Source organism: Xylocopa sonorina, chromosome 4, assembly GCF_050948175.1.
Source record: "Xylocopa sonorina isolate GNS202 chromosome 4, iyXylSono1_principal, whole genome shotgun sequence".
Lineage (NCBI taxonomy): Eukaryota > Metazoa > Arthropoda > Insecta > Hymenoptera > Apidae > Xylocopa > Xylocopa sonorina.
In genome coordinates, this window is record NC_135196.1 from 5,147,237 (window position 1) to 5,170,483 (window position 23,247).

At 43.2% G+C, this 23,247-nt stretch overlaps 2 protein-coding genes across 5 annotated transcripts in view; one reads left to right on the plus strand and one right to left on the minus strand.

The window, feature by feature from the left end:
• The window catches only part of LOC143423181 (uncharacterized), a 64,335-nt gene extending 55,344 nt beyond the window's left edge, over positions 1-8,991 (minus strand). The window contains exons 1-3 of the mRNA XM_076894307.1: positions 8,711-8,991; positions 8,442-8,521; positions 3,497-3,571 (exon numbers count right to left, since the gene is read on the minus strand). Of these exons, the coding sequence (XP_076750422.1) occupies positions 3,497-3,571; positions 8,442-8,521; positions 8,711-8,813 (258 nt within the window). The 5' untranslated portion in view covers positions 8,814-8,991. The remainder of the gene's footprint in view (positions 1-3,496; positions 3,572-8,441; positions 8,522-8,710) is intronic.
• Positions 8,992-11,302: 2,311 nt separating this feature from the next.
• The window catches only part of LOC143422882 (band 4.1-like protein 4), an 82,251-nt gene continuing 70,306 nt past the window's right edge, over positions 11,303-23,247 (plus strand). For 3 of the 4 annotated variants that reach the window (XM_076893848.1, XM_076893852.1, XM_076893851.1), the window contains exons 1-2: positions 11,303-11,494; positions 22,657-22,850. In XM_076893848.1, the coding sequence (XP_076749963.1) occupies positions 22,737-22,850 (114 nt within the window). In that variant the 5' untranslated portion in view covers positions 11,303-11,494; positions 22,657-22,736. Of the gene's footprint in view, positions 11,495-22,085; positions 22,196-22,656; positions 22,851-23,247 lie in introns of those variants that run through there. The other variant, XM_076893850.1, reaches the window with a different exon arrangement.

Sequence of the window (23,247 nt, forward strand, 5' to 3'; positions counted from 1 at the left end):
CAGGCTTATGTTACTTGTTAGTTACTCTTCTTAGTTGTACATACAAATAAAATTTGATAAAGAAGATTTGTACAAGCAATAAGTAAGTTTTTTCTAACGATATTCAAGTTGGAGACCGCTGCACCAGAGGATACTAAGCGTGTACAACAAACAAACCAAGCTTCATCTACATATTTTCCAAAAAAATTTGAGGAACGATAGAAATAATTCCACGTCCAGCTTATTTAGCCCGCTGGGGTGTTACGTATAAATAGAAGTCGCTCCATTATAGCACCAGACTTACAACTAACATTACCATATTAAACGCCAAAGTTCATTCCCACACAGCAGCAATTCATTTGAATACCATACGAGCAGCCTCTCCCCGAACTTCCGTTCCAAAGAAGCAACAAGTGAACCGCGATCCTCCCACTCGCATTCGATTTGTTCGTTCGAGGCGGTGAAAACACGGGTGGCAGAAGGAAAAGCGGAATTTCTAAGCGTGCTCGCAGAAACGACAGCCACCTTTTGCTCCTCGTTCGAACCGCGGCGTGGCCGTCCTCGCGCTCCGCTGGTGGCGTCACGTTCGAAACTTAATAACGCGCCGTGGCAAGCAATTTAATGACACCCGATCGCGGATTATTATTGCGATGACCTAACAACGAGCAATCGCCTTTCGAATGTTAACGGGGTAAAAGCTGCGCGTTCGAGCCGGGCACTACGTGCCTCCTGGATCGCGCCACCGATTATTTACGATGCGTTCCATTGTTTAGATGGTGCCCTTTTTTCCCCCTTCGCGCCCCTTTCTCTCGGTTACATTTCGCTGTGGCGAGCGCACAGTCGTTGCCTGCGTGCACACGGTCCTCGTGCGCCAGGGTTCAGGGAACTCTGCTCGCGTCACCTCGGGATGAAATGGTACGCGGTTTACGGTTGCGTGAAAAACACGTGAAATTGCGTTACCCATTGGCGACGTTTTCATTTGTCGCGCGGCTATGCCCGGGGAACGTCGCGACGGGAAGTAGTGGCAGATATTGTTCAGAAATGCGACTGAAACGGGAACTACTTGCTGTTTTAATGGTAAAAATGGTTCGCGCAGCGCGAAAGTCTTCTTTATGGTCAAGAATACAATGATAGTGATCCTTAGCGTTGTTTGTTCGATATTCAGATCGTGGATACTGAACGCGCTTACGCGAAACATGTGCCTGTAAAAAGGTAGAATATACATTACATATGAAATATTCAAAGTGGAATTTCTACTGTAAGCGAATTCAATTTATTCATTGATTGCTGTAATTGTTCAACTTGTATATCTATTTTTGGTGCAATCCACATCTCAGCTAGTTCCATCGTTTGTCGCACAATTCCTGAAGCCATCGTTTTTCTTCGTCGTGAAGTAAAATTCTAATGCGTTAAAAATATCAATTACGATGTCGATAAATTAGCCTATTTTTTTTTGCATCGTCCACGCTACGCGATTACTTCGTCATATGAATATGCATAGGTAGTTCTTACACGTGTGCTCCCCACATACGATCGGTCGACTCGAGCTTGCGTTAACGTCACAAACCGCGGCGGAATCATGGCACTCGATGCATATATTTGCACGACTATGATGCACTCATAAGAGCACGATTCGCCTGCTGATTCGCGTATCCAGTGACTATCGCAGCTACAACCAACGCGATCGTTTGACCGTCTGTTTACTTTAACCATTGATCTCGACGAATTCCAGCCGTGATATCATATATTACAAAGTATACACGGGTTCGTTATTACTGTCATCTACTCGTACGGTATTTAATAAATAACGACTCCCAAGATCACTTATGCTAACATCTCGCACACATTCCGACGGCCTTCGAAGAACCGTGTCTTCGATAACCTTGTTTCTTAGCTGCGTATTCGTACGCGCGGGAGAACAGATCGCTAACGCTGTTCGAGCGTAATGTCCACCAGTTGCTCGCAAATTTTTTATATATATCGTTACTCAACTACTGATTGCATGTTTAGGTACGTTTCTGTTAACATTCGTAAATTGTTCCAGAAACAGAATTGAATTTTGTGGAAATTATTTGCTCGTATTCCTATTAAACTGTTCGCGTTACATGGATTTTAGTAGAAAGCTCGCAAAACTGCTCGTCGATAGTCTTTGCGAACTGTTCACTAGGGTAGATGTTGTTTCATGGTACCTCCTTTCGAATTTAATTAGCACTTAAATATATTTAGGAAAGAAAATATCTTTGGACTTATTTAATAATAAAAATATGTCGATACTTCGTCTATACGTAAAAAATATAGAAAATCCTACGTACACAGTATTCGATCCAAAAGAAAGAATCAAACGCACTTCATCGATAACCGAAGGAAAACTTGCGCGCGAAGGGGGTTAAAGGTGACGATCTTCGAGGGATAAACGACTGCACGACTTTGAAAAAGAATCGCATGAAATTCTTCGCGCGAAACGCGCAAATAAAAGCCGTTGCAACCGTTGGGGCCTCGTTTGTTAATGCAGATAGCAGATTACTTTCGGAGCGCGAGAAGCGTTTGTAAGTCAATGTACTTAGCGATGTTTTAAGAGTTGTATATTACGGAGAACGCGTCGTGGAAGAAGCGTCGAGGCGCACCAATGGGACGCCAACCAGAATGAGTGTTTAGGAGTTTTGTGTCTGCCGCATCAGCTGCCACTCAGCATTATACAACGTGGCACGACTGCGAAACTGAGCCACGATCGTACGGTTGAATGAAACGCGAACGATCAGAGAAAATCCATGGAAATATAATTCAGCTGCAATAATTAACCCTTCTCGAGCTACGGTTCTGTTATCGCTAGGAAGATTCAAACTAAGTAGGAATAAAATATAGCAGAGAATGGTGACGATACTGTAACAATAAATTCATCTAGAAAAGTTCATGTAAATGTAGTTTCATCGTAATAATTAATTGAATTTTGTTTTAATGGGAACAAAGTTTCATTCGCGACATTGAAGAACCGCTGAAGACTCATTCTCGTAATTTGTAGTAATATTAATATCGTTATGAGTATATTGTACAGTTGATAATCAGTTTTTATCTGTTCAACAAAATATTCGTCCTTACCCATACAAAATGCCAACGAATCACGATTGACTGAAGGTTACCATATCAGTCGAGGAGTAACTTTTTGATTTGTATATCTGGAATAGGTACCAATGGAATATCAAACCGGGACAAATTTCAGAAATAATGTAATTAATTTGGCGGGCATTACTTTACTTTTTATGCACCGTGCATTAATATTTGTTCGTGTATCGCGGCTGTTTAATTAATATTTATTGCCTGCTGATTAGTCTTATCGTGGCCCACTTTTTTCTTTAACTAAACTAACAGCGCGGTGCTACCGAGCCACGAGCATACATCGAATTCCGCGATTATCCACAACCGTTGAATATTCAAGATCGGATAAAAGAGACGAGCAGCTTTTTTTCACGTCCCTGGCGGAATAACATTAACAGAAAGTTAAGAGGCCTCGGAAACTTACCGTGTCGTTTGGTTTCACGTTCAGCTCGACCACAGCCTTCTGGAGCTCGCAGTTTTGACGACGTAGCAACGATATCTGCGTGCAACAATAGAAAAGAAAGAATTTTTAATGGCACTCTAATATTAAAAAAAATGGGGTGCTTATTCCATCGATTAATTAATGATATCGAACCGTACTCACCGTACTAACTTACAATTCGTTTACTCTGATTTCCTACTTGAAAGTTGATTGAATATTATATGTAAACAAAATTTGTATGCTTCGTTAAATCGAAAGAATTGATATTTACAAACGAAGCGTTCGCACTGGTCCCTCGATTTATAAAATAATGAATAAATTGTTCGTTTGAATGTTTTTGACGATCAGCAAGGGTGGATAGTAATTTCAAGTTTAAAATTACAAATAAATTGTGATCAATTTGAAGATAATGCGAAAATTATTTTCAAAATTGTCATTGTTTTATTATATCGAATATTATATATAAAATATGTGTATGGATTGCAAGTTCGAAATACGACATTCGACAGTGAATCAGCACGCAGAGACGAGTTACCCTAAACAGAATTTGTAGTTCTAGGAAGAAGAAGGAATCGTTTGTTTATACATAGCACCGGTACACTTTCGTACTTGACTCTCTTGCTTTCATTCTTCTAGTGTGACTCGCGCAGCTCGGACGTTTCCTTCCGTATCTCTCGTCAACTAGAGCCACAGTTTCATTTAACAACTAATAGAAAGGTTTGATTATTAATCCTCTCTAAAATGCAACGCGTTGCATATACATTCTTCAAATTTTTACATATTCTGTTAACCATTTGCTTCATTAGTAACCCACTGCTCCAAAACGCAACGCGTTGCATATATTTTCCTCGAATTCGTGTGCAGTCTGTTAACGCAAAATTCCGTCACATAAACTGACGAACGAAGGCATAATAATAATAATATTAAGACTGATATCATAGAACAAGTATTTTTTATAGCAACTTCAATCATACCATTATACATTACTATATAATACATACATACTGATACAAATTAGTAAGTTTCATGTATTAAACAATTCGATCGAAGCTTTACTCAACCTAACCCCAACTCAGCTAGTAATTATTTAACCAAAGATAAGAAGCTTAAAAAAAAGGCAAAACTATTATTCGGAGTAAAAACCGTCGCAACCTTGGGCGCCCTCGACCAATCGCTTCGAAGCTCGCTCGATAGTTTACCGATAGCGTCAGGAATATTCCTGGAACTCGAGTGATTTTGTTGAAATAGCAACGAAAAATCGGTATCGTGCGAGGCAAAAGGGGAGGGGGGACGGAAAAAAAAACGAGGGGAAAAAAAAAATGAGCGGGAACGTTGACATGGGGAACGCGGTAATCACGCTACAGACTTAAATATTGGTAACCATAATCAGAAGGAAGTCCGGTGGTATACGCCGTGGGCATACGGAGCACACGATGCGCGTTTCTGTTTGCCTTCCTTATCTCAGGTTTGCGCTGCGATAAGCGCCCTTCCCCTTCTCGAAGCGTTATTCCACCCTGTACGGTTCACCATCTTACGAACGACCGCAGTGAAACTATTCGAAACGATTCGAAATCCACCACTGATAACGCTCCAACTGGTCAAGTATTTCTTCTTTTTTTCTCTTTCTTCTACTTTCTTTTATTTTTCGACAGGGCGTCGACAACGAGGATCTTTTTGGACGACGATAACGAGAACGATGGTCGATCGATGGATGAAGTGAATACGTGTTCATCAATTTCTGAATAAATTCTAAAGTATATTTTATATTTCAGTCTACTGATTTTAGGAGTTACGCTGATTTAATATCGAGTTGGAAATTGATTCGATATGGTGGAAGTGTTATAAGTATTTTATGAGTAGTAGAAAAACTGGAGTTTGAACTGAAATTTTTCTTATTTGAAGAAACAATTGTTATCTAAATTTCTATTAGATTTTTGCGTTTACTGATGTTTCGAACTTTATAAAAATGTAGCTTTGCGTGGAAGGGTCGAAAATCTCGATAAAACGTTTAATGAAAACGTTATATAAAGGGATCGCGATAACACAATTTTTCTGATGGAAGGTGAACGAAAAAGTCCATAAAAGATTAGTGATAAGCGTTTATGGTTAGTACTACATCCAATTCGAGGTGTCGTATAGTTTATGTTCCTAGAATATCGAACGTTAATATTGGAAAACGATGTTGCGATTCCAGCAGGATGATAATACGATTAATAGACGCTTCAAGACCTTTTTTTGTCTACAATCATTCTTTCCACGATTAAAAACCGATTTTCTCGTAGCATTTATTGAAATTATTATACAGAACCAAGGAAGGCATAAATAGAAGCATAAAATTTGTTTTCCTGAACTTTCGTTACCATTGTCTTCTCGCAGACATATGAAACAAGTATTTTTGCAATGTATACGAGCTGCTGTTTTCTGGCGATGTTATTTTTACTGGCAGACTCCATTTGTACGATTTTTGCAGGCAAACACGTGAAAAAATAACCATTGCACCGCATAAATCGAGGCTCGAATTTACCAGAGGTGTAACAATTTCATTTCGTGGAATGCAGATAGACAAAATATATTTTTGGGAACTGTACATTAATGACTATTGTCGTCTTCGAAGCGCAGTTCCCTCGGGCATCGACGAAGCGAGTTAGAGGGTGTTTTAAATTTCTCAAAATTGCGTTGGAATTCGTTTCCAGGAGTATTTGAAAGTTTTTCATTATACATCACAATTCAATTACAAACTTACGAATTAATTTCGACACGTGCGTTCTGTTAAACAATCGATATCAGAAGATCCTTGTCTTTTTAATTAAGCTAGAAATTACAGAAAGCTACATAAATTGGGTGAGCAAACACACGATCCAAATTGGATGATCGATTTCCTGGTCAAATAGTCTCTCGCAAGAAACCCATTTTTTTGTTACAGTTGACACACAGATCTTTATTACTTTTACAATTATACTTTTATAACTAACAAATGGCTCAATAGATGGATATGGTTTACGCACGTACCAGCTAAAACGTTTGCAAACAGGATTAGAAACGTGATTACAACCAAATCACTAAGTACACGTGTGGTCATTATGTACACATATAGTTCTGGGAATTAAATTGGTGTATATACTTCGTATTTCATTCGTAGATGATCGACAGTCACTTTCAGGACGAAGCTAGCCATTATTTAATTTTCAGAGCTAGGAGTAAAGTAAGATGTAACTTTTAGCACATTTACTTGGTTATTTTTATTTCTGAAATATTTCAAAAAATAAAATTGAGTAAAACTATCGAAAAATTCGGAAGTGCATTTGAAAGAAGCACATGCATGGACAATTCTACAGTTCCATACATTATGAGTACTGATAAGTTTGATTGAAAGAAGAAAAGAGATAAAATTTAGAGCTGGCCACATTTCTCTGTTCAAAATGGCCGAAGACAGTAGCCGATTACCTTTCCGTGCAAACAAGAACGCGATCGTGCTCTCCGCTGCTCAAACTCATTACCGATTCCTCCTGTCCCCGCGTGATTAATTGCTCAATTTACTCCAGCCCGTCTAAAAAACTCTTTCAACATCGCGCGTAGAGCCGCGATCGATTTATGAATGGTCGTATTTCGTTCCGCGCGTATGTTCGTGTCTGTTTCGAGGGGGCGGCCGCGTTAGCGCCCGCGTAACGTTCCATCCGCGGCGCGTAAGCATTGTTAAATGGCGGCCAAAAGGTTTTGATATCGCTATCTATCGGCTGGTGGAACAACAGAGGGTACGGTCCTGGGGTTTACCACAAAAGCGCGAACGAACGCGGAGCAACGCTTTCGGTCTCTTATGCTTCCACAAATTGTCCGCGATAACAAACCGGAACGACGTGACCGTGCAGACTTCAATGACCTCCCCCACCAACGGAACTATTTTTGCGCGATGGAACGATTGCACGCTCGAAGGTCGCTACGTGTAATATTTGATGAAATAAGGGCCACGATGGCTAGGAAAAAACTTAATATTTAAGGGTCCCCCGTATTGGTCGAGTTTACCCGCGAACGAATGGAAGACGGGGAGGAATTGATCGAAACATCCGAATCCCACGAGGTCGAATGCAATTATTGAGCCGCTATGAAATATGCATTTGGACGTTCGCTATCTTTTTAGCGCATTGTATTTAAATACGCGTCGTGCTTGTCTCACCAAAAAGTGGAATATTCCTTGCTCTTTGTTTATACTTGACAAAATACGCTTATCATTTCGTTCGACGTTTAGCATTTTAAGGAATAGAATATTTTTAAACCGAGCTGCGATAGAAATTGTGACCTTTGGTTTTAGTTGCATTTAGAATTTCGATGATTCGCAAATATGCGATTTAAGAGGGGTATTTATTTCCATTGGTATGAGTGTGGTTTTTCTAATTCTTGAAGAACGTATGCAGCGAAAAACGTGCTTGAAATGGTATCGGTTGATCGATGGCTATGATTGATAACTTATGTAATAAAGGACAGCTTCCTATCGCTCCTTGCGAAGGGTTGAAAGGATTCGGGGTTGGTGTTATACGAGATAAGGTAAACGTGTTTGCATTACACTCAGTCCCGTTTATTATGGAAAGCAACATCTGTTAAAATAATTTCTAACGCGGGGTAACTATGTTCTTATCGATGTAGCTGACATCTGCGTGTATGTCAGGAATTTCGCGGTAATGTGTAATACGTTATTAATAGAAAATTGTTAGCGAGAATTGGAAAATCTAGTGAACACACGAAAGAACATCAAAATAACGGAGGCTATTTTATATTTCAACACGCCACGATAGATAGATAAATAATTGTTGTTGAGGAATATAACGCGATCTTTATCGCGATACTTTCAACGATGTTCTCATAGAGGTTGAAGTCACACACTGAATATTAATAAATTATTCATCAGCGGTTTAGAAATTATGATTGCACTTACCTCGGCGTCTTTCGAATTCAGTATCTCTTGCAATTCAACACACTTCTGATTCGCTTCCTTTAGTTCTACCGATCGTTCGTCTACACACAGAAAGAGATTTAGGGTATTAATCGCAATTTCGAGTCGCCAGTTTGAATTTCCCGCCACTTTGCCAGGCACTCGCTCGATAAAACAAACCCTTACATTGACAGTCGTTAGTAACCTACGTTACAGCATTCAGAGCGAGATTGCTCGCGTTGATTCTCTGATTCAGAATGAATTATACACACCTATTTCCTCTACAATGCCCTCCGATAAGACCTCCTTTGTAAAGTTCGTTAATTGTCCTTTTAAATGCGACAAACTCGACAGCCCCTCGCCTAACCACGCCATTTTACACGTCGACACTTATCGTTGGATATATATTTAAGGACTATGTGAACACTCTGCCGGGAAATTATATGCACTGCATATTTTCGCGAAACTACACACTTCAACGGCATAAAAATATCAAAACATGAACTAACAGGAACCACGCACGTAGTAACCTTCGCAAAATATACAAGTTAGTTGCGAGCATTGTCGACAACGTGACGTGAAAAGTTACTAGATTTCTCGGGATATTCCCGTTTAGGTAACGGTATACCATATGGCGGTAATGAATCTGGAATTATTAGGATCGCCGCTCATATTTACAATGCAACGTTTCTTTTTTGCGTTACATTCACGTTAACGGTGAAGATTACTCGTACACGAAAGGAAGTTAATCATGCGATTTTTGTATTACCGACAGAGACGTTTCGTTAATTCTTCGATGCGTCCGAAGAGAGCAACACTTGCCCCTCTTGGAACGACCGCTTTCTTTCAAAGACAAACGATCATTTGCAACAGTTTTCGCGCGAATTCTTCCAAATTAGCAGCTTCCGTAACACGGTACAAAAATAACGAGGGAAACTTTTATTTTCATCAAACATTTCGTAATTGTTTTATGGCGAAGTTTCGCGTAAAAGAGAATCACGTTTCGATCTTCTGTCCTTAAAACAGAATACAACCTGTTAGATTTACGGTGACATTTTAATCAGTTGGGTAATTATGGCTCTATCATATGCAGTACCGTTTGTGGCATCATTCGTGTGCTTACTTATTGGAATACTTGACGCGCTACACGAGCAGGCATATAAATATTTGAATAAATGTCATTCATGTTCGGCATGCGTATTTAATCACCGCGAATCCCCGTTTGAAAGCGCCACGCTTGGCCAAAGCACGCACCTGTAATACCTGTATTAAATAGGACGCTCTCGCGTCAATTTACTTTGCTCCAAAGCAGATTAATTGCGCCGTTCTCCTGTCCGCTATTGTGCATCGTAATTCGTGAACAAAAAGCTTTACGAAACGAGAGTGGCGGCGTGACATTAAAAAAAAAAAGGGGCACAACGTTCAACGAGGATGACTCAAAGGGGACTTCCTGTTTTATTCTTTCTCTCTCGTTCTCGCTCTTTTCCTCGTTCCCTTTTTTTTTTTTAAATTCACGTGTAACGCGCGATCTCCTTTATTTTTAGGAAGTCAAAGCGATTGCATAGGCATTATGAAGCACCGCTTTTTTACCGGTTCGTCTTTCTTTGGTGGCGTGTACTAAAGTATTAGGAAGAATGGTGGGCACGAGGCCGAGGTCCTCAACAGAGGAAGGTGAGTCGCGCTCGAGAGAGGGACAGACGCTTTGCTATGCTGTGCTTACACGCAGTGCCGTAGTCTTGTTCTTAAACTTTTCGGGGTGAAGAGAACGCGCAATCCACAATCTCGTTTCTAGTCCCATCCCACATTATCAAATCAAATTATTCCACAATACAAAAACTTGATAAAAATATTTAAAACGGAAATATTGTCTCTCGTATTTAACAAAGAAACAACGATACTTTATACGGTGATTTTATTCAACATATAAATAAATACACCAGATCCAAGCGCGAAGAAATCAATTTTAACTACAACAATTACCATCTCCCTACCGCTGTACCAATAAACGATTCGATCCCTGTAATAGGCGGTGGCATTGAAAATTCGCACGCACCGGAGCCACCACCGTAATGACCGTCCGTACGCAGCCGCGACCGCTCGGCCAAGAACAACAATCGGCATTAAAAAGATTGAAAGTCGGTCGCGTGACGCGCCGCAATTTGAAATACCGTGGCTCGAAGGAAGAGTCCGCGGCGGCGGAGCTACGTCACTGTCCACGGTATCACGATTAACAGAGTGAACAGCAGGCTGGCGAGCGAGCGAGCGAGCGGGACAGAGAGCGGCGCGTAGGAAAGGTAAAGGAAAGGAAAGGAAAGGAAAGGAAGGCGCGCAAGGTAAAGGCACATCTGAATCCTTCGGTTGACTCGGCTCAGTCTGATCCGAGCCAAGCCACTGCCCTGATCCTCGCCGTTCCTTGCTCTCCCGTTCGCCGCGCCACGGACCCGCTCCTTCTGCCCCTGGCACACGCACTACGCGCCTCTAATCCGCTGGCGTGTGTCATCGATCGCCGATCCCGACTTCCTTCCTCGCGCGTCGTCTCTCGCTGCGCGGACACAGCCAAAGTCGCGCGGTGCTTCCGTTACCCCTGTCGTGGCCCCGTCGAAAATCACCACCTGACATGTCGTCACAGTGCTGGCACCAGTCGCACCGTGTCGATCGGATCACGCGCGTCCAGTGAGCAAGGGACGCGACGACGCGCCGGGCACACGCACCTACCATCGGCCCGGTCTCGTCTGTAACAGTATTTCTTCGGTTCTACGCGCGGTGTCTACGAGCGTTGCGCGTTCTAACCTGCCCTTCCCCGTATTTGTTTTTCTTTCTCATTTCGCGGCTCGCCTCTGGCCCGGCCGGTGTCGTCTCGCGGATACCAGTTCCTCGCCGAGCGGTGACTCGCGCGCGCGTCACTTGGCGCGAACCGAAGAGGATTTCTGTGGATCCGTCGTCGGTGGTTGTTCGACGCGCGCCGGAAGTGTGATGACCCCTGCAACGAAACGTGCTGCATCGATCAACGCGGCGACAGCCAGCCTTCGATCTGGGATCTGAGTTTCGCGGTCAAGGTGCGTACCATTGAACTTTCCTCGCCGACCGATTCGCCGCCGGCTATCATTCATTGTTCCCCGCGCGACGAACGCCCTTTGTTTCGACTGACATTCCGCGTATCGACGCATCCGTCCTCCCCGTCCATGGTTAAATGCGATTGTATTGCGCGAACCTTTTAATGCTTTTCGTATCGACGATGGAAACGTCTGGGAGAGTGCTCTTTTTCCTTTTTGGTTTCATCGTCTGTTGCTCATTTCCACGCGATATCGTTCTTGCTCCGTCTCCGTCACGTCGCCTCCCGTCCCGTCTCGTCCCTTTGTCTCATCGAGGAGCGCGATAGAATCGCCTGGCAATGGAAAAAATTGATCGCTGGTATAATTTAATGCCTCCTTAATGCCGATCGACGAATGCTTAATGTGGGACGAGAGCGCACTTTGTATTGTATTCCGAAACGCGTCGTCCACGCTCGCGTTCCCTCTGATGTTGCCTCTGGTAACAGTCGCGGATAAATGAAACATTTTTTTCCCGCTTCTTTACGGGCGGACAATGGGCTATTAGCTGGAAGCACCAATTATGGAGTTGTACGAGCCGCGCTTCTTTCGCCGGATAGTTTCTGCGCGGCTAAAGTAAGCCGTGCTCGGGAGGGTCGTCTCCCGTCGACGTCCGCAGGGGATGGTGTGCCGGGGCGAAACCGGAAACGATCCTCGAAACAGCCTCGATTCGTTCGTTTCGCCACGTGAATTCTTGCCTCGTAGAACACGGCTGGACTAATTAGACGACGCGATTCAACTTGTTGTCCTCGTTAGACTCTCCTACCTTCGCCACTACTTACCTGGACCTTATTCTCGTTTAATGGTCTTATTGTTGGAACGATTCACTTGCGCTGCAGCTCATAAATATTCGGATACTTTGGTCAATTTGCAGTGACGAGAACGTGCGCGCAGGAGGGGGTAGGAATGTGGAATAATTTGCCTTAGGGGATTTCAGAATGGTCGTACGTGCATTTGTACCGATAGTCTCATTTATTTTCCACTCTTTGCGCGAGACGCGCTGTATAAATAATTGTTTCGTGGATTCTATAGAAGTTTTGTGTCCTGGCAATGTTAAGTTCGAGGGAAAATATGGGTCAGTATTGTTTTTAGGAGTAAAATGTGCCGCGAGATTTGGTTCATTCTGTTTTATGAATCTGTGCAATCAGTAGAAATCTATCTATATCTGTGATTGATGTAAAAAGCATTCGGGACTTTGGAAAATTACAGCCTTTTCTTAGATCGTTGCTTTCCTTGTTCGATTTTATCATTTATTTATGGACTCTTCAATGCGGTAGATACGTGAAACTATTTCGAGTTACTTCCAGTCAGCTTGTCCAGTATGATTATCGACGCACCGTTTTACTTTTTGCCGTTATAATATACTCTCGTGGCACAATATACATTCAAACTTTCTTTATACCGTGAAAGTGTGATTATTATAGAGTAACTAGACTTTCTTGTTTCTTTGAAAATCGTAAAATAAAGCAACGCAAGTCTGACTTTAATGCGATCTTGCAAAAACTTTTCACTGTGCTGATAACTGCGAACAATTATGCGGCACAATCGTAACTGCGATGACCTGTTATTGTAGAGGCGTTGTGTAAACGTTAGAAGCGTATACGCCCCAAAAAATTTGGTAGATGTAATTAGCGTATAAACATAGTGCATAAACACGAAGTAGAATTTTCTTCGTTTGCTCTAATTTCTGAAATGACATACGAAAAGCAGAACAAGCCACTGATTCGTTTCATTCTTCAGAAATTACATAACGTGCATTCTACAATCTGCTAACAGCAACATCGAATTAAATCATTACGATCTCTTAATCGGCAAATTTCCATCGAAATCGCCGGATCTGAAAAACAAACAATCGCTGGAACATCTCCGCGCGGTAGCCTGGCGAGACATCGCGTCGATCACGGGGAATCCCCGTAGGAATGACGCGAGCCAGCCGTTCCTCCCGACTAAAATGGCGAAAATCGGGACGTAAAGGTGAAGAAGGACAGCCGGATCGAGGACAGGGCACGATCGGCAACGATATTTACACTGGGAATTGCAGCTTCGCGTCGGTTAACTGTATCAGTTTCGAGAAGCTTGTTTCGTTTAACGACTTCGCGGCACGTCGGACGTCGTAACCATCGGACAAAGTAATCGTGACCATGGTGTGTCCGTTGGTGGAACGTTATTGGCCGAGTCGAGTTTCGCGTATCGGTAAGGAGAACGAGCGGACTCGAACCCCCTGCTGCTCGTTACCACTTTTTCTTTTTTTTTTTTTATTTCTTCTCTCCTCCTTTTTTCCCCCTTTCTCCTGCCCCCTCTTAGTCTCCCCCGCGTTCCCTCGTAGCGCGTCGTTTCCCGTGTCACGGTCGAACAGCGAACGGGACGCGTTAATCGAGCAAGGCGGACTCCTCTCGTCTCCGATTAATTCAGCAATAAGGGCCAACCCGTACGGCAATTTGCTAAGCACCGTCGGTTTCTATTATGCCCGGGTCAGATTCAGGAGATTCTCGGATACGAAACCTGTTTGAACGATGCGTCGCGAGGGCTGCTCGATGGTAGGGCGCGGGGACGGGGCGCGGTACGCGCCGGAAGGGTTCAACGGCACGCGGAGTTCGGCACATCGAACAGACACTTTTCACAACGACGCGGAGGACAAAAGGTGTACTTGGTCTCTTGACCTTCCGCCGCGAGCGAGCTCGTCACGGGCGTCTGCCGCACGAAAGTCTACGTCCCTACGTGACGGGAAACGATTACGACGCTCGTCACGGGAAAACTCTGGCCGAGGGACCCACGTAACCCTGATTTCTTGTCAACCGACGAAATAAAGGGATTCCAGGGAGCCGTTCATGTATCTGTTTTACGTGTACGCGTTAATTTCTACTAATTTGGTGTTTCTTCTTTTTTTTTTTTTTTTTTGGAGAAATTGTGCGTGCGTTTGGTTGTTCACTTATTTGTTATCGTCTTTCTGGTTTGTGGAGAGGGATGAATAAGGGTATACAGTCGTTGTAATTCAACTCGTCTATAAAAGCAAAAGGGATAGTGCAGTGGTAATTCGATTTTGGATTGTGAAAGCAGAGGCTGCAGCTTTCAAAACGAACTCGAGTTTATCTTTGCACGTACAGCAGTTAGAGCGATATTTTTTGGACAAAATTGATTCTTTTAATATTGCGCACCAATGGATAAAATAATACAGGATGTCTATCAGAATAAAATTTTCTTGTAAGCAGATCTGTATACCTTCTTTTAAAAATTAAATATCGTTCGAAGCATCGTGTCTTTGAGTGTTCCAAGCAGTCTAATTCAATTCTAGAGCGTAACCATAGACAGAAATGATCGAAAGAACTGGAAGAGGGTGAAAATACGTTTGATAATTACTCTTAAGATAAAGATCCGTAAAAGTAGCGAACTTAATATTGTTACGATGAATCATTCCGGTACTCCCTTAATCGATGGATGGTAGCGTCGGTATTTAGAAGCGTAGGCGTGTTCGATTCGAAGAAAGTACGTGATCCAGATAGCGAGCTCTTAGCGGTGAGCGATCATTGATTGATTAGGGTTAGACAATGAAGATTGCATCAGAATTAATAGTCAGGCTTTTAGATAGGAATTTTAATGGTTCGATAGGATAAAGATGATAAAATTGGTTTCCCAATCCCCTCGATGCGATAGACTTGTTCAAATCAGCCGGAATAAGTTGTCAAGGTGGTTAATTTAGCGGCTCGCGTGTTGATTTCTAATGAGTTTTTTTTCTTCTGTCTGTCGACACTGTCTGCGTTCAGCAGAGAATACCATTTCCCTGTCGGTTTCACGTGTGTTGCTTGATCGTTTTAATAATATCGACATTGGACTCAATGTTTAACATCGAAACGACTTCTGTCGGGTTCAAGTTGACGGATGACTTTGCACTTGACTTTTATATTTGCATTCCATTTTAATATTTCAATACATAATCTGCTCGTATGATTTATCGGAAATTAATTCGTCACATGACTCAGCTAACTTGATTTATTAAAGAAGTAGGAAGTATTTCTAAAATATTATTCTCTCTGCCTCCGTAAGAAAAATAAAAATTTTATTAGATGCGGCGAAACATCGACAATACATCATTACAGTTTACAGTTAGACATCATTTATTTATACATTCTACGGAAAAATGACAAAAACTTAGGTAAATATCCTGAAACTGTTTTTGCATACACACTGAGGCGAGCAAGACAATTCGTGGCGCGATGGTAACGCAAGAAAACAGTAAAGTCACGTATAGTACACTCATCAGTCATAGAAGTCATATATTCCTACTATTTTCACTCTTAATTTTACCATAAACTGCTAAAAGAGTGCCGTGAATCGTCTTGTTTCAAATAAAAACTGTTAATCAATTTCCTACAATGCCTAACGAGCAGAGAAACATTTCGTTCGTCACCCTGTAGCTACCAAGCTTGCGAAGCGAAAAGCTCTGCCACAGGTGTTACCTCCGATCCCACAGTTTCGCTGGGATCAATGAATTTTTCACGAGCAACAACGCTGTGGCGCCACGAATGGTCGCCAGCGCTACCCCGAGCGACTGAAAGGAGAACGCTGGCACCGCTCGCCGCTTCCTGATTAATAAAAAATTCACCCGGCTACGAACGCACGTGCACCCATCGCTGAAACTCGCGACTCGGCGAGGCTCGTCCGAAAGCTCGATAAACTGGACAGTTTCTGGTAGAACGCGATAATTTATCGACACCGTGGTCCGCGCCAGGGATCATCGAGCCGTGCCCGATTAGGATTCGACATCGTGGCGCGTACGCGCGGCGTGTACGAACGAATAAAATAATTCATCAGGCGGCGTGACAGCGGCGGACGGCGTCAGCTAATGAATAAAACGTGAACACGTTCACAAAACCGCGGTGGACGGGACTCGAGGGTGCCAGCCAGCGCCCATGAGTCGCGGGGGCTCGCGCGGACGCGCTGCCAGAACGCCTCGACGGCTGCTCCCCGGTCGCGGATACCTTCGGCATTCGAAGCTTCTCCGGGGAATGCAAACCGCGAGCCATTAATTTTCTTAGCGATTCGTCGAGCGTAGGGACATTCTTTCCGAGCGGCTGATATATTGCTCGCCGCGTCGGCCAGCGTTTATGCGCAATTTTTATTTCAGTCCAGCTTCGCGGAAGATTGGGCTGGTGGTGAAAGAAACGGAGGTGGAGATCGCCTTTTTACAGAGCTACGATTCTTAAGGAAAAAATTGCTCGTCGTGAGTTATTCTTTTTGGTCTTGAGACTGGAGCTATTTCTTTGGACAATTAGGTCAATTGATTTAGGTCTTTCTATTGGATGTATTATAGAGCAGATGGTATTTTTAAGTACTTAAATTACGAGATATTTATTCTTTCTACTGTAATCTAATTTTATGAGTTAGATTACTCTTGATCTCCTTCGATTATGCGAAAATTTTGTAATCACATGGAGATCTGCTTCTTAACCCTTTGCACTCAGATGTCCCCTCTGAGGGGACATCAGCATTGATTAGTGATCGCGAAAGTTAAACTCATTCCATTGTAACTTTTTGAGAAGGTTTTCCCCGGTTTTCTATTGAAATGGAAATTTTCTATTGCTGACAGACGTTAGCATCGCAAACAGTTAAATTTGTTAATTACCATCAAAACTTGTTCATAATTTAACAATGTCTTCATATTTTTGTACCCAATAAGGTATCCCTATTAACGTACTCCAATTGAATTACCGTCGACTAAAAACTAATTTGTTTACGCTAATAAGACTCGTATGAAATCCAATAGATCAATGAAAGATGATCCCACAGCTGATTAATAATTTACTTTCCCGGCAAGGTAATTGTATTTGTCACTTGAGTTTGCCAACAATTTTCATAAAGGCGGACGAGGCCACGACAGGTATAAATAAAGTAACATTTTCATCGCGGGTCCGAGGGAACAATAAAACTTTTCATACGATCGGATAAAACGGTAGATGAGAGCATTCAATTGCAAATCGCCGCGATTGAAATACATCAGGCGGATCGCGAGGCGAGCCCGGAGCCTCGCGGCGCTCCGTAATTTTGCGTCGGCTAATGAGTTTAAATATTTAAATTGCGCGGAGCCTCGCAGACGCACGGGGAAAGAACTCTCCCGATGATTTACTCTCGCCTATATGCCGGCGCATTTATCAGTACACTCTTGGCTCTCGAATCCTTTTTGCGGGCCCTCGCGCGCTCGGCTACCTTCACTTTTTAATCGGCCCGTTTCGACCGTGCATCATCGTGACCGACGCGAATAGCGACCCGTTATAAATAGCCCGAGACAATGAGTATCGCGGATATATTCTTAGCCGGAATAATTAGCGTATTGGTAGCGGGGTTCTCATTTGAATAATGTGCCGCTCGTAGGCGGTACATTGTGGTCGAGCGATCGTGGGTGGCTGGATTTTAGATACCCGTTGATAGCGCGATTTGTTCGCGTTGCAGAGGATTGCGAAACGTTCGCGTGAAACCACGTCTGGTAGCTGCTTGAGATTTCTTCTTAATAAACACGACAGCTCTAACGCAATTTCAAGATTTACGTTAGTTCGCGTGTTGGGACTTTTGTAAAATTGTATCTCTGTTCTGTGTAATAATGCGACGATCTCACTTGACAGATGCTTTATTTAGGATTTAACGAGAATCTATCTAACTTTTACAATAAACGATGGCTATTCGAGGCAATAAAAGCTTGACGAGTTTCGAAACTTTCAAGAACTCCTCTAACTTATTATAATACAAGACAGCGCTACCTTCACCAACGCATAACTACACCAGCATACATTAAACTCTACTCCTCAAAATGATAAGAAAACCTCCCATGAACGATATCCATCTACAACTCCTCTCTCTACGAGACGAGACAGACAAAACGAACGAAAAGGAGAGGCTGAAAGCGAAGGAGAAGAAAAATATCAGTGATTCACGATTGGAAACGAATTGCTTTATTCCACCCTTTTCGAGGAAAAAAGAAGCAGGATCCTGGCGTTACTTACGAGACGCTCGAGTCGCGAAGTGGACCCTCTTCATCCCTTAACGATCATCCTCGGCAGCCATCTTCCTCGCTGGAGAGTTTGCATCGATGCCTCCGTCCATAAATATGGATCACCCGCATCTCCTCGACGCGCGGCCCTCTCTCGATCGTCTAACAATAAGTGCATATCGATTTCGTTGCGCTCGTACGCGCGCTTTTTTGCGCTGCCTCGAGTCGGCTACGGGGATGCATGCCAACAGGTCTCAGGGCAGTGGTATTTTAAGTGGCAGCCACTCGTACGTACGTGCGTTACCGCGGTGCCGGGCGCGCGTCGAATAAAGTCAGCCAGGCGATCGTATTCGAGATGTTACGTCGGAACTATGAGCTAACGGTATAGACGGGTAGCGAGCTGTTTACGATTTTTCAGACGCGCCAGCAGGAAGCGTGCTCGATCGCTCGAGGCGTTGAAAATAAATTTCGTGATCGGCAAATCGTCCAAAACGAACGAGCCGCGAAGTCGCGCGCGAACCAGGCCGGGGAATGTCCGTCAGCGGCTTAGGCGATTCAGATTCGCGCGTTCGTTTTACTTTCCCGGTTTCCGGCTGGTCCCCACGATCGCCCTCGGCCGCGTCTCGCTAAAATGTAACGCGTGGTCATCGAGCGTGGCGGACGATCGACGGTTCCCGTTATTAGACGGAGACGGGTCCGGGGGCTTGGTATCCACTTAGATTATCCACCGGTTCGAAACGATTTCGGTACGAAGGTTTCACTTTGTCGAATAAATCTACCCGTCTCTGTTATTATCCTGCTTTACGGAACTGACAACCGTGAAATATGGCTAGTTGAATTAGGTTTCCAAGTTATACATAACTGCGTCAGTTTGTTCATAACAGTTGTTATACATGTATATCGCAAAGTGAATCAATCGTAATTGTAAACTTGAATTTATCTTGTTTAGGTTACTATGCCTTTCCAGAGAGCAAGTTGACCAATGCATTTCTGAAAAAGCTGTAGTGGAATAAGTTTAAGTTTCGTAATTACTAATCAATGCTAATGTCCTCTCAGAGAATAAGCTAAATAGTTTCCAGCAATAGTGTTATTCATTCCATTAATTCACGATCTCACCCTCTCACCCTCAATACCACATAAAACGTTTAATTGTTGAAAAGCACGAATTAAGTAATTCACATGGAATATAATCTTCCGTTAGAGACCTAAACGTTGAATGTCATACGCGAACGATCTTTCAATACACATCTGGAAGCATTGGGTGCCACCTTACGCAGGGCGCACCCTTCGCAACCCCTTAACGCCGCCGCTACGTTCGCCTATTTAAAATCATTGCTTCTCTGGCTCCAAGCATTCGCGATCAGCCTTCGAAACCGTCCATTTAGACTGGATCCTACTGGCAATATACATAGTTGATCCCATCTTTAACCGTTACACACTGTCGACACGTTCGCGTTCAGAATCCCACAGGTGTGTTTCGTTGTTCGATCCGTTCGAGCGTGGAGCCAGGAAATCAAGCGAGCGCTGCGGAGCCACGCGGATTTTACAACGCGTCGCCGCGGTGTTTGTTACTTAAACTCGTTATGTAAATAATCCTCGTGGCGCGGTAATTATGCGCGGGAATGGGGCGTGCATAAATTTTCCCGATACCCTTAAAACGAACGCGGCGACGGACACGGCCGTTTCGGGATTCGCGCATCATAGGAATTTGCATTGTGGATAATTTATCGCGGTTAGCACGAGCGGGCAGTGTGTCTAGCGTATCTTAATGGAGTGGAAGCAGTTCCCGTTTCGCCGCTTCGAGCGACGCGCTCGTTGCATTAGCCGTGTCGATTTCGCGGAAAGGCTCGCCGGGATTAGCCAATCGTACGTTGCGTCGATCGGTCCGTTTTTCTCTCCCTGCGAGAGAAACGTCATCGTTTCAGCAGCTGCTTTCTTTCTGTTAAGTCGATGCGTTTGAAGAGAGGCTCCAAACGTGGAATACCACTTTCGTTTCACAGATTCGTCGGGGATTGAGATCTTCTGTGACGCAAAACGAATTTTCTTCTGCGTTTTCTTTGCGTAATACCCAAACGCGACTCGATACTTTGCATGTTTACTCTTATTCGAGAAAAGCTCGGCATTTCTAGTAATTTTTTCAACTAATAGCGTTCTGTATAAAAAAGGAAAATTCTCAGCTCAGAGTTATTTCTACAGCCGTACATTAATTAGACCAGTGTAAATTTTTTAAAGTAGAGAGTAATAAATAATAACACAAATATATTAGATAGAGAAAACAAAAATTTATTTCAATTTGTCTGTCGTACCTATAAAAGAAGCATTTTCCAATTTTTAATAACAAAGCAGACAATGCTCTCGTTCTCTACATAATTTTTCGCGGGACACTTAGCGCTCGTTCGCGGAACACAGTTCAGGAAACAGTGAATTACTTTCCTACAACTACATCCGCGCCGCAGAACGAAACCACTTGTTGGTCAATTTCGTCGCTGGCGAGCGTTCAAAAGGGACGTCGAGGAAATCGATCGAGGAATCGCTAGTCGGAGGGCAGGGATCGATCAATAAGCAGCTCTTCCAGCAACTGTCAGCCCCGTCCCTCCGCGTTGATGTCATAAATCACGAAATCAATTGAACCAGAGCGATCGTTCCACTCTTGTGCTCCTCGAGCCTCGTCGACGACAGCCAACGCGGACCTCAGATTAGATAATCCACCATCGTTTCGTCTCCCCGTTTCCCTATTTCCGTTTTTCGTTTCCTGCCCTTTCTACACCTCTTCTCGTCGACCATGGACCCCGTTCTGTTAGTCGCGCGCAAGCGACGCGTCCCGTCCGCGGATCCCGCGAAAGACGCGGTGTGATTGACGATCCGATCGGCCTGGTATCCTCCTGCCGACTGATTAACGAGCCACCGTTTCTTTTCGATCGTGGACACGAATCGTTAGACCATCGGTGGCCGCCGCTTTCGCGACTCGTTAGCGTTTCATTATCCTATTCCCGCGGTGGCCGCGCGTCAGCTTCCTCTCGTTCGCGGGCATTAGTTAATTCGACCATTTATTCGGTCATTGTACGGGGTAATTTTAATTGGTTCCGTTGAATCTGGGCCCATTGAACTCCCGTTCGTAGAACTCGAAACGTTGTCAAGTTTCGTCCATTCATTATTCAGGGCCGGACAGTGTTGCCCGTCGCAGCCAATACGGATCGACTGGGTCTCGGGACTAATTCATTTTTCGAATTTGTTCCTACAGATGCGAATTAATGACTGTGATCTGTTCGATTCGTTTATTTCTCGTGATGATAATTAGTTTTTTTTTTGTTTGTTTTTCAATGTGTTCGCGTGGAATTGCGAGTCGATTCAGTTTTTGGGTATTATTTGTAGGATTGGTGACAATAGGTTATTTTGTATTTTTTTTTTTTATTATTCCTTGGGACGGAATAATTTTGATAGGCAATAGTCTGCTTCGTTTGGTAATTTTGTGTCGTTTCCTCGTTCTTGAGAGAGGGACGCATTTTGAAATATGGCGTAGGACGCACGCATCCAGGCTCCAGTTAATTAACTTGTTACAGTGGCTGTAATTATATGGTAGGGTACGTCAGATTTAGTTATCGAGTGTCGAATATTAATCACGTTCAGATTTATGATAGAGGAATATGATACATGTCGAAAATTGTAGCCCTTTCAAGCATATTTAAGGGGTATTATTATTCATTATAACTGCCATCAAGTTAACATATATAAATTTCCAATATTGTATCAATTTCGAATTAAATACATCCCTGTACGTTACAGCTATCCGGTTGCCGCGTTTCGACACGATTTAACATTAAATCGTCCAAATTAATTATCGACTGAAATCGATTAAATTATTCGAAATCTAATTGAAATTCAGAGAAAACACGATACCTTCTGGATACTTAAAAAGTGTACGAAAAATTAACACGTTAAGGGAAGCAAGTTTACCTGAAAATTGATCCATTTTCTGCAAAATAAAACGAGAGACGCGAGTTGTTAGGCGTGCAAGGGGTTAAATGTCTCGCGACTTCCGTCTCCTGTTCCTCGACTGCAAGGTCGAAGCTGGATCGTGTTTAGTTGTATCAGTATGCTAAGGGCCGCGAGACAGTTTTGATCGGATTACAGCGTCGTCCTCATCTTTCAGGATGACCGAAACCGATGAGCGGATGAACGCGTAAAGCCAGGAAGGAATCACAAGGGAAACGAGGGCTGCCGAAGGAAGAGATGGTGGTGGAGTGGTTATGTCCTGGACTTAGGCCAGCCGGAAGTCGTAGGCCCCGTCTTCTTCACTGCAAGGTGATACTTCTCGACGAGCACGAGCTGCTGCAAGACGTTTTGGTGAGTTTTTACATTCGCCTTCGTTTAATTTAAGTTAAGTTCGCCAATGACGTTAATTAAACCTTCGACTGGTTCGTGATACGTACGTCAGCTTTTATTATCAAATGTGACGTTAGTTTGTCAAGTATTTAGATTGAAAGTAATGGTATTATTTCTCTGCTATGTGATTCGTGGTTTTTAGCTTTTTTAAATTTGTATAGTAGTGTGAGCATGTGGTATTAATTTATAGTGTGATATTGTTATTACTTTACCAGTTGAAGGTTGAGATAGATAGTTTGATATGATTGGTACAAACGTATCATTATTTTGTTACGAGATTAAAGTGCATATTTCTACATACTTGAAAGGAAAAGTGCATCGATTCGTAATTAGAAAATAGTTGAGATTACATGCATAT